Source organism: Peromyscus californicus, unplaced genomic scaffold (assembly GCF_007827085.1).
Source record: "Peromyscus californicus insignis strain IS unplaced genomic scaffold, ASM782708v3 Scaffold_21__1_contigs__length_65335640, whole genome shotgun sequence".
In the NCBI taxonomy this organism is placed as follows: domain Eukaryota; kingdom Metazoa; phylum Chordata; class Mammalia; order Rodentia; family Cricetidae; genus Peromyscus; species Peromyscus californicus.
In genome coordinates, this window is record NW_026294514.1 from 34,110,791 (window position 1) to 34,123,171 (window position 12,381).

At 37.6% G+C, this 12,381-nt stretch overlaps 1 protein-coding gene across 6 annotated transcripts in view; it reads left to right on the forward strand.

Annotated features, from left to right (window-relative positions):
* The window catches only part of Nyap2 (neuronal tyrosine-phosphorylated phosphoinositide-3-kinase adaptor 2), a 409,837-nt gene that overhangs the window by 361,891 nt on the left and 35,565 nt on the right, over positions 1 to 12,381 (forward strand). Inside the window, exon 7 of one of the 6 annotated variants that reach the window (XM_052750018.1) lies at positions 6,930 to 6,978. The exons of 4 other annotated variants lie outside the window; for them this stretch is intronic. In XM_052750018.1, the coding sequence (XP_052605978.1) occupies positions 6,930 to 6,971 (42 nt within the window). In that variant the 3' untranslated portion in view covers positions 6,972 to 6,978. Of the gene's footprint in view, positions 1 to 6,929; positions 6,979 to 12,381 lie in introns of those variants that run through there. One more of the 6 variants, XM_052750020.1, reaches the window with a different exon arrangement.

Genomic DNA, 12,381 nt, shown 5'->3' on the forward strand with positions numbered 1-12,381 from the left:
TTTTGTGCTGCCTTGCTTTTATATTAAGGTCAGTAGTGGCATTTTGGACTCTTCTCCCTGGGGGAGCATATCAGGGTAGAGATGGTGGTAAGAAATGTCTTTTGTTATATTCTATTATTACTCTCATATTGTAAAGTGAAGCCACAAATTCCATAGGATCTCCCATTCACATAGGCAACTATTTCTTTTTCATTCATTAATTTGTTCCACATATACTTCTTGTGCAAATATTTTGCCCACAAACCCAGAAGTTAATATTAATGTCTCCTAACAGATGGGGCAACTGAGGCTTCAGTGTCTTAGTGACCTAGTAATCACCTATTAGCACAACTTGCCAGAGTATCACCAACAACTGCACTCCAGTTCTTTAAAGGAATAGGGAACAGATGTTGTAGGACTGTGCAGAATACACAGTTTTGTCAAAACTGCTCTATTGGGGAAACACAAAGACAACTGCATATCATATTTAATCATTCCAATAAAATTTTATCTATAACCACTACCATTTTGCTTGCATGTAAGTTTCAATATCAATATTTTTATTTTAAGTGTAAAAAAATTCAAGAGTGTTTGGAAATCATCAGCACATAAAATGTGGATGTAACTTGGATTTGGCCTGTGAATTATAGGTTGCTAACTCCTATGATCATGCAAATTGCCATTGGATTCAATGTTGGACTTGAGAGCATTCTGAGGCCATCAAGTTGTGAGGCATCAGTGTTTAACATCCTTGTGGAAATAGCTCACTGTGTCATAATCTGTGACCTGTAGCCTGGAGGCTGACCCAGTGGGAACTTACAGTTGTTCATGACACTAGACCCTTTACCTGTTTCATAAGGGCATGGTCAGAGAATGCCTGCACCTTGTATAATCCCATCACTGAGGTCATCTCCTTCTGAAACTGCAGTGATCCAAATTGTTTTTCTATGTGCATGCACACATGCGTGTGTCATGTGTATATGATATGTGTAACTAATTGTTCTTGTGGGCATGTGCATGTATATGTATATATGAGTGAACATATGTGCATAATGTGTATAGAGGCCACAGGTCAATGTTTATCTTCTTCAATCACTAGGTATCTTATTTCCTGAAACAAAATCTCTCACTGAATGTGAAGATCCTTATTCAATTGGGGTTATAGATCAGTGACCTCCAGGAATCTGCTCATCCCCACACCCCCAGTTCTGGGATTACAGATTTACACCAAAGAGGAGGCTTTTTGTTGCATGTATGGTGGGAATCCAAAGTCAGGTTCTCATGCTTGTGTGATAAACACTTGATCAACTGAGCCAGCTTCCCAGCCCCTATATGTCTTTTTATTGAAAATAAATTTTTATGTAATATATTCTCATCTTGATTTTCTGTCCTGCAACTCCTCCCAGATATTCCCAACCTCCCTACCCAACCCATTCCATGCTTTCTTTCTCTTTTTCTTTAGAAAATAAAAAGACAAAGAGAAGATAAGAAACAATCAATCCAGAATTTTTTAAAAAAGAAAAAAAAACCCAGAAGATATAAATACAGAGACATACACAAAAATATAAATATACAAAATCAGAAGTCATAATATACAAACAAAAGACCAGTAAGAGTTTTTTTAAATGCCCAAACAGAGCAAGACCTGTCTGGGTTCGATCCAGGTGGGGATCCATCACTGAGAGGGGAAATTGGACACCAGCTTTCATCCTTATCCACCAGGCTATCTCCAACTGACAACTGGTTGCAAAGGAAAAACTAGTGTTCTGCAATGGAGTCTCACAGGGTGAATGAACCACACATAAGGGAAGCTCAGCAGTAGATAACCAACACAAAAACAAAAATACACAATGATATTTTTGTAGACTTTTTATAGACATTTTGCCCCATGAGTTTTTTTTTTCTTTAAGAACAAGTATTGCAGCTGGATGGTGGTGGCATACACCTTTAATCCCAGCACTCTGAAGGCAGAGGCAGGCAGATTTCTGTGATTTCCAGACCAGCCTGATCTGTAGTGTGAGTTCCTGGACAGTCAGAGCTGTTACACAGGAAAACCCTCTCTAGAAAAAAAACAAAACCAAAACAACAACAAAATCACAACAAGAAAAACAAATATTGTTTAGACTTGATATAACACAATTAAATTTCCTCGCGTATGTTTTTCATTTCAAACACATACAAGAAAAAGCAGTGTTTAAGAAGCAAGTATTTAATGATTCCTTTCTTCCCTCTGGAAAGATTATGTCACACCATTGATGACAATCAAGAAGTCACACCTGTCCTTAACAACAGCTGCCCTTGTTCATCTGGGGTGCATCCTGTAACAAGTTCAGGAGCTGCAAGGAAGACAGCTGACTTGGAAGTAATTGGCACAAACTTGAACAGGTGCTTGGAAGTCTGACTGCTTCTTATATGTAAGACAGGATCCCATCCACAAGTAATTAAGAACACATACATCTATCTTTTTATTGTTTCCTCGGGCCCATTTTATAAAGGAATTTCAATTTCCTCTATAGCTTTCTATATCCATCTCATTAGATACAAATGAATAAATTTACAATTCTCCACTCTAAGGAAAAATTAAAAACCTGGCTTTTCCCCATAAAATCTCTTACCAGAAAAATATATAAAGTTTAATTTTAATTTGGGTATGAATTAACATTGAAGAAAAAGAAGTCACAAGAAAATCCAAAGATCTTCATGACTTTTCCATGTGGAATCCATCTGTGATCATTTTTATGATAATTTTTTATTTTTTAAATGATGCTATAATTACATCATTTCCCCTTCCCTTTCTTCTCTCCAACCTCTCTCTTATGTAGCCCCCTTACTCTCTCCTAAATTCATGGTATCTTTTTCTTTAATTATTTTATTGTTGATATATATGTATATAATGTATTTGTATTGACATATATATATATATATATATATATATATATATATATATATATATTCCTAAATATAAAACTATAATCTAGCTGGGTGGTGGTGGCTCACACCTTTAATCCCAGCACTTGGGAGGCAGAGCCAGGCGGATCTCTGTGAGTTCAAGGCCAGCCTGGGCTACCAAGTGAGTTCCAGGAAAGGCGCAAAGCTACACAGAGAAACCCTGTCTCGAAAAACCAAAAAAAAAAAAAAAAACCTGTAATCTGTTTCATTTAATGTTACTTGAATGTGTATTTTTCCAGGCCTGACCATGTGATATTGGATAACCAGTTAGTGGTTCTTGCCTCATACTCTCAGTATTTTATAGTTGTCTATAGTCCTCTGTCTAGGATCGAGGCTTTGTGAGCTTTCCCCTTCCATGTCAGCATATTTATGGTGGTTTCCTTGTTCAAGTATTTTTGAGCGGAGCCTGTTCATGGAAACTGTGTGTCCTGAATGCAATTAAATGTGACATGTATTTGTTTAAGGTGCTTGGGAATGACATCTGACACCCTGAAGAGGAGTCAGCCTCCATAGCACATGGCTCTGAGAGTTGCCTGTTATGGATAACTGGTTGCTTAGGAATGTCATTTAGACTTCATGTTATATGACTTTTTATGATGGCCTTTTTGTGAGTTGGGGGTTTATTTTTGTTATAACTAAGTATTATTTCTCATTTTTCCTGTAATCTTAGCCCCAGACTCAAACATCTCAAAGGGAACAGACACTAATGGGAACAACAATGATAGCAATTTCATCAACATCTTTTTTTGTCCATATGCACAATCTTCATTTTATTTTATAATTTCTATTGGTTTATTTCTCATTTTTAATCATGATTGCATCTTGGAAATGCTATCATTGTTGTAGCCTGCACAATAATGAAGATGCATTTATCAAAACGTATTATTGATGAAAATCTTGGAGGACTGGAGAAACAACCATTCACTTACCTTTTTATAGTTGCACCTCTGGAATCTCTCCTACACTTTAGCCTCCAATTGGATGGTGGGAAGAGGATAATGCTAGGTCAAGCACACTCTCAAGTCCTACTATAGATGCCAAGTTAATAGGAAAGATAGAAAACAAATGGAAAATGATTAGGATATGTCTTAGAATGAATGCATTGTTACATAAAATATTAAATATTAACTTTAGTAATGCTAAGTGTACGCCCTTAAATACATATGTGATTGGGGATTAAAAATAGGTGAAGGGGTCCAGCTCAAACACAGATGTTGTAGTACTGGAAGAAAGCAGATCTTTGCAGGAAAGACAGTTCTAGGGAACCACACAATCAGAAAGAATTGCTTGCATCCTAATGAAAACTATAGACAGTACATACCAGCCCCACTTTGGATTACAATGACACATAGTAGTCCATCATTGAAGGTAACCAGGATGGGAACTCAAACAGGGCAGGAACCTAGAAACAGGAACTGATGTAGATGCCATGGAAGGGTACTGATTACTGGCTAACTCACATGGTTTGCTCTACCTGCTTTCTTATAGAACTATGGAACACCAGTTCAGGAATAGCACCACTTGCAATGCACTGGAACTCCCTTCATCAGTAACTAAGTAAGAAAGTGCTGCTGGACAGTGGTGACACACACTCTTAATTCCAGCACTTGGGAGGCAGAGGCAGGTAGATCTCAGTGAGTTTGAGGCTAGCCTGGTCTACAAAATGAGTTCCAAGACAGCCAGGGTTACACAGAGAAAGTCTGTCTCAAAACAAACAAACAAACAAACAAAAAGAACCTTACAGCTGGATCATTTGGAGGCATTTTCTCAATTGAGGTTCGCTCCTTTCATCTGACTCTAGCTTGTATCAAGTTGACATAGCAATAACCAGAACAATTGACCCTTTGTCAACTTGACACAAAAACACATTATTGTCAAGTTTTAATCTTTCTTTTCTTGTTCATCCCCAAGATCACACATTAATATCAACATCACAATATAAAACATTTTACAAACATTAAAAGTCCTATAGTCATTACAAATTCAAACATATTAAAACTCATTCTCTTTTAAAATCCAAACTCTCTTTTAAAATTCAAAGTCTTTAATTAAATTCAGGTACTCAGTTGTGGGCTCCTGTAAAATGAAAAATGAGTTAAATACTTTCTTACTTCAAGAGGGAAGAACCAGGGCACTGTAACAATCTGAGCAAAGTGAACTCCAAAATTGTAAATAACTCAATGTCCAATTATCTGGGATTCACTTATGATTTTCTGGGCTCCTCCAAAGGGCCTGGATAACTTCTGTTGCTCTGCTCTCTGCAGCATACACACAGATTATCTTCTAGACTCAGGTGGGTCCCACTGCAAATGTGATGCTGTTCTGGATAGCCATCCATGGTACCGGCATCTCCAAACACTGGAGTCTTATGCTGCAACAGGGCTGTGTAGCTAGAGTTTTCCTGCCTGGCCCACAGTCAGGACAAATCTCTCTCACCTGCCAGTCCCACAGCCACTCAGACACGACCAAGTAAACACAGAGACTTATATTGGTTACAAACTGTATGGCCGTGGCAGGCTTCTTGCTAACTGTTCTTACAGCTTAAATTAATCCATTTCTATAAATCTATACCTTGCCATGTGGTTCGTGGCTTACCGGCATCTTCACATGCTGTTTGTCCTCGTGGTGGCTGGCAGTGTCTCTCTCTCAGCCTTCCACTTCCCAGCTTTATTCTCCTCCTTGTCCTGCCTACACTTCCTCCTGCCTGACTACTGGCCAATCAGTGTTTTATTTACCAACCAATCAATTTACCAACACACTTGACATACAGACCATCCCACAGCAGGGCTGCACTTTCACTAATAGTTTCTTCTGGGCTCTCTTTAAGAACTCTTAGCCCTGCCAAGTTTCAGCTGCTCTACATGACCCCCACATGTCTTCAAAATCAGTACCAACTTAGTGACTCTTAAAGAACCAAATTAGGGCTAACAACAAGAGGTACAACCTTGGCTACTTCTGGACCACAGCTTCTGTGTGCTGACTGTGTGGAAACACTCCCCAGAAGACTTCACCTCAGCAATACTGGTCTCTTCTTAATTATAGCTATTATTCAGCACTAACTGATCAGCATCCATTATCCCAGCAAAGCAAAGGTTTGACTTTAGTGGTTCTGATATCTTGTTAATCACAGTCAATTCTTCAGCCACAGCTAACAAGAACAGCAGATTTTTAACTCAAATGGCCTGGTAGAGACTTTGCTTCCCTCTGAAACTTCACAAGCCAGACCTCTATCATCTGCACTGCTCTCAACATTCTCATCTCTCAAGATCGTAATGAACAGCTCACTGAGCTCTTAACACTCAATGGCTTTTCTAGTCCAAAATGCCAAAGTCCATCTTCATTCCTCTCCAAAAAATACATGGTCAGTCACAGCAATCCCCCACTCCTGATACCAACTCAGCTTAGTCAGGGTTTCTATTGCTGTAATGAAACCCCATGACCAAAAATGCAAGTTGATGAAGAAGGAGTTTATTTGGCTTGCACTTACACCATTATAGCTCATCACTGAAGGAAGCCAGGACAGAAACTCAAGGGACAAGAACTTATAGGCAAGATCTGATGCAGAGGCCATGGAGGGGTATTGCTTATTGTCTTACTCATCATGGTTTGCTCATCTCACTTTGTTATAGAACTGAAGACTACCAGTCCAGCAATAGCAGCACTCACAATAGGTTGGGCCCTGCCACATCAATAATAATTTAAACGTCCTATAGCTGGATTTTATGAAGGCATTTTCTCAATTGTGATTGCCTCCTTACAGGTGACTCCAGCTTGTGTCTAGTTGACATAAAACTAACCAGAATGGTTACTATAAAGATTATGTTCATTGGCACTAGCCAAATGCGTATAACAGTGCCCAACACTTAACAAACATCATGGAAGTGTTTTCCAAATCAAGTAAAATTTTAACTGGCAATTGGACATGCCTAACCACAGAATTTGCTATCTGTTACCTGCAGTTACATATACTAAGTTTATCTCTTGGTCATTTCCTCTCCCAGCAGCCTTATCTTTCAAGATCAGAAGAAGGTAATCAGAAGTAGGATAAAGGTAAGAAATCATGAATCCTCCTTTTATAACATGATGGCTTCCATATTTAACTTTTTCTGGAATAAACAATATTGAGTATGCTTTCAGGGCAAGTTATACAAAGTTATTGTTTATCCAAGACCTCAGTGGACAGGAAAATGCAAACACCCAGAGTAACAGTAAACACCCTTTCCTTAGTTAATGCATGAAATTTTGTTTAGAAGGATGGCAATTATTTTATACTCCAAGTGATGTTTTAAGTAAAACAATTGTGTTCATATAAACCATAAGCCTTCCTCCCAGAGGATACATAATCAAGCTATCACTGCAGGGTAGAAACTGAAACATTCAGCATCTTTTAGTCAGGAATTGAATGGACTTATGGTTACTAATTTATTTTCATATACATTTAAACTAATATGAAATTCCTGACCACTGGTGCCACAGTTGATATTTTTATTAAGAAATTTTCTTTTCATTTTACATACCATCCACAGATTCCTCTCCCTCCCTCTTGCTGTACCCCAGCCTTCCCCCCCACAACCTTCCCTCACCATTCCCACCTCCTGCAAGTCAAGGTCTCCCATGGAGAAAGTATATTCTTTTTTGTTAGGGTAGAATGCTCTGTAGATATCTATTAAGTCCATTTGAGTCACAATGTCTGTTAGTTCCTTTTTTCTTTGTTAAGTTTCTGTCTGTCAGACTTGTCATTGGTGAGAGTGGGGTGTTGAAGTCTCCCACTACTATTGTATGGGGTTTGATGTGCAATTTAAGCTTTAGTAATGTTTCTTTTACAAATGTGGGTGTCCTTGTATTTGGGGCACAAATGTTCAGAATTGAGACGTCATCTTGCCTGATTTTCCCTGTGATAAATATGTAATATCCTTCCTGATCTCTTTCAACTGATTTTAGTTTGAAGTCTATTTTATTAGATATTAGGATAGCTACACCAGCTTGCTTCTTAAGCCCATTTGATGGAAAAGTCTTTTCCCTGCCTTTTACTCTGAGGTAGTGTCTGTCTTTGAAGTTGAGGTGTGTTTCCTGTATGCAGCAGGATGGATCTTGTTTTTGTAGCCCATTCTGTTATCCTGCATCTTTTTACAGGTGAATTGAGACCATTGATATTAAGGGATATTAATGACCAGTTATTGTTAATTCCTGTTATTTTCTGGTGATAGTGGTGTGTGTTTCCCTTCTTGGGTATTTGTTGGTGCAGGACTATCTATTGTCTTTGTTTTCATAGGTGCATCTAACTTCCTTAGGTTGAATTTTTCCTTCTAGTGCTTTCTGTAGGGCTGGATTTGTGGAAAGATATTGTTTAAATCTGGTTTTATCGCAGAATATTTTGTTTACTACATCTATGGTGATTAAGAGTTTTGCTGGGTATAATAGTCTGGGTTGGCATCCATGGTCTCTTAGTGTCTGCATAACATCTGTCCAGGACCTGCTAGCTTTTAGTCTCCATTGAGAAGTCAGGTGTTATTCTTGTGGGTCTGCCTTTATATGTTACTTGGCCTTTTCCCTTTGCAGCTCTTAATATTTTTTCTTTATTCTGTATGTTTAATGATTTAATTATTATGTGGCAAGGAGACTTTTTTTTGGATCCAGTCTACTTGGTGTTCTGTAAGCTTCTTGTGTCTTTATAGGCATTTCCTTCTTTAGGTTGGGAAAGTTTTCTTCTACGATTTTGTTGAATATATTTTCTGTGCCTTTGAGTTGGTATTCTTCTCCTTCTTCTATCCCTATTATTCTTAAGTTTGGTCTTTTCATGGCATCCCAAATTTCCTGGACATTTTGTGTTATGACTTTGTTGGTTTTAGTGTTTTCTGTGACTGACGAATCTATTTCCTCTATTGCATCTTGAATGCCAGAGATTCTGTCTTCCATCTCTTGCATTCTGTCAGTTATGCTTACATCTGTAGTTCATACTCATTTACTGGGATTTTCCATTTCCAGCATTCCCTCAGTTTGTGTCTTCTTTGTTGTCTCTAGTTCAGTTTTCAAATCTTGACCTGTTTCCTTCTCCTGTTTAATTACTTTTTCTTGACTTTCTTTAAAGGATTTACTGATTTCTTCCAATTTTTTTGTTTGTTTTTTCCTCGATTTCTTTAAGGGAATTTTTCATTTCCTCTTTAAAGGCCTCTACCATCTTCTTACAGTTATTTTTAAGGTTGATTTCTTCTGTTTCTTCTGTGTTGGGATGTTTAGGTCTTGCTGATGTAGAACCACTGGATTTTAATGGAGCCATATTGGTCTTTATGTTATTGACTGTATTTTTTGTACCAGCATCTTTGCATTTCTTTCTCCACTCGGTACGAGAGGTGTCTGTGTCTGAGGGAGCCTCTCTTGATCTGATAGATTCTCTTGGTCCAGTGGGAACTCTTGGTCTAATCGGGGCTTTTGGTCTAATAGGTGTATCTTTGACTCAGGGGGCAACTTTTAGTCCAATCTGCGCTGGTGGGCTCTGTCTCAGGGAGCAGATGCAGTCTAGGAGGGTGGGTAGGCATGGGAGGGGTGGGGCTTGTGAGTTACAGAGTCTGGTGGGGGATGATGGTAGTCTGACCTGTCTACAGGAGGCCTGCCTACTGGTCTGAATCTTGGACTGCAATGGGTAGTAGTGTGTGGGCATAGGCTTGTGCTTCTTAGCCCAAAGCCTAGAGGCTGGGGTGTTCAGATATGAGGACAAAGACTCACCTCTTAGTTCAATCAGTACTGGTGGACTCTCCACAGTTAATTTTTAATAGTAGTTTTGAATATATCTGGATACCTTGCACCTGATCATTTTGGACCTAAAATATAACTATATCTGGTCATAAAATTTCTGGTAGGAATAAAGATTTTTATTCATTGAACAAGAGAATTGTCAAACATTCTGATGTGATTAGTTGTCTGTAGTCTCTAATAAGAGTAGTAAGTATTTTTTGGTTGTGAGCCTAGCCTTTAACGGCTGAGCCATCTGGTGGTGGTGGCACATGCCTTTAATCCCAGCACTCAGGAGGCAGAGGCAGGCGGATCTCTGTGAGTTTGAGGCCAGCCTGGTCTACAGAGCGAGGTCCAGGAAAGGCACAAAGCTACACAGAGAAACCCTGTCTCAGAAAAAAAAAAAAAAAAAAAGAGTAGTAAGTAACCAGTATATTCTTGAAGACCAAAGTTTAGTGAGATGCTATGTGTATCAAAGAGAATTGTATATCTGAAAATCCTGTAAAAAAAGTTCTTGTCACACATTAAATACCCCCCAAAAGTGTAAGAGTCATTATTAGTAAAGAAATAAATACTTTATAAATATCCTATATTAAGTCATCTACCTAGGCACACAGTAGAGATGAGGAAATTATGTTTCTTCCTTTCCTACGTTCACACACACACACGCACATGTGTGCATGGCAACATAGGTTATTTTTTATTTCTAAACAGTATTCCAAAGGGAGAGTATGTAGAGTTTTAAACACCAATACATACCAGTAGTACATCCAAAAGTAAGTAACTGATGTATGCATTCAGCAAATATTACTTAGCAAATTTTTCTGAACCAGTGTATAAAAATACATACTCAGCTTCAACTTTACAAAGGAGTTAAAGGGTATGGAGAGGGGCCCTGAGTCTAGTAATGCTATATCCTGGAAGGAGATGGGGAATAAAGAAATCTACAGCTTTGACATTAATGCACAGATTATTATAGTGGAAATATGAGACAGTACTCAGTGTAACCCAGAAATAAATAAGTGCTTAATCTAGTGTGTCACATATCTCAAACCTATCACAGATATCATTTCAGTTCACCATCCTCACTAATTTCCTATATTTCTCTACCTTATGAATCTCAGATTTCATTCATTTCTTTAATGTCAAAAGTATCTGGTTATTTAAATAAGCAAAAATAATAGAAGTATATGCCTGAGAGCAAAATAGCATCACAAACATGCAGCTAAGTGATATCAAGGGACGTTGACCTGAATTTCCAAAGATGGCTTAGTCCACTGGGGTAGAATTTTCTGGAAGTAGGGCCTTATTTGGTCTTGAGAAGTAAGACATGAACATTTAGAAACACAGAATTGGGGTTGTACAAACTGCCAGATTTTCAAAACACACAGAAAGGAGAAAGTACAGATAATGCACAGTGACCAGCCAGAACTGCTTCGTGACAATACACAGGAAGGTTCATGGAGTAACTCTTAGAGCTCTGTTCCCATAACCATAGTAGTGAATTATAGTAGCCTGGTCAACTTACATATTAAATAAATAATTTAAAGAGCAGGTGTATATACTTGTATTTTTTTCCACAGAATGCATTTCGACATAGTAGTCAAAAATACTATAGTAGTGAACTACTAGGGAAATTACCTAATGATTTCATAGGAAAAAAATGAAAAGTGATCTATGCACATATTGTTAAAAATTAATAATGAATCCAGAGTGGACAAATCAAAGAAGGAAGTATTAAATATCAGTGTAGGGTTGGTGATGTGGCTCAGTGATACAGCACTTGACTAGCATAAAATATCCATTGATTATTATTCCCAGAACCACAGAAAATTTAAATAAAATAAAAATAAAAATGAAATCTAAAATAATCATGTAGTGAACACTGGTTTCTACTGGCCCTTTGTATCACAACTGCCAAGGGAAGGAGGATGAACATCACAGACCTTTTATGCTGCTTTTTCTTTATTTATTTATCATTGTATACTGGTGCTAATACACCATATGTATTATATGTATATTATAAATATATATATATTATATATAATGCTTTAATTTTTTTCTATATCTTATGAAGTCATACCCATACTTATTTTTTTGTGTGTGGAAAAGCTCAATTATTAAGTACCACTACATGTTAGTCTATACTTTCATTAACTCTACTGCATGTACTATGTGGCTCACATCTTCCTCATTACAATTGTAAGAACTAGATAACTCTTTTTCATTTAAAGTTTCATAATTTAGCATTTGATTGCAGAACATTTAGGTTGTTTCTAGTTTGTACTGGTATAGTTAATGTTGTAATTAATAATTTTATGGTTGTAATTGTATTTCTCTTTTGAATAATTTCCTTAGGATAAATTCACAGGAGAGACATTACTGGGTCAGAAGGAATAAAAGTTTTATAGCCTTTCAGACAAGTTTCTAAATTGCTTTCTAAAAGGATTTTACTATGTCAATTTATAACACCCCAGGTAGCTCCTCTGACTGTATCTCCTCCCATTGCTTACTGTCCATCACAGAATTATCTGTGAGTATCTCTGCTCTGCATCATAGACTATTTCTATTTACTGTCTACTGTCCCAACATAATCATCCTTTCTTCATTGCTTTAATATTATAAAGGCACTCCTAGCCCCACCCACAACACACTGTAGGATCATTAATATCTAGTATTTTACTGGCAGCAAGAAGTGCATAATGAGGGAGTTTTGCCACATTA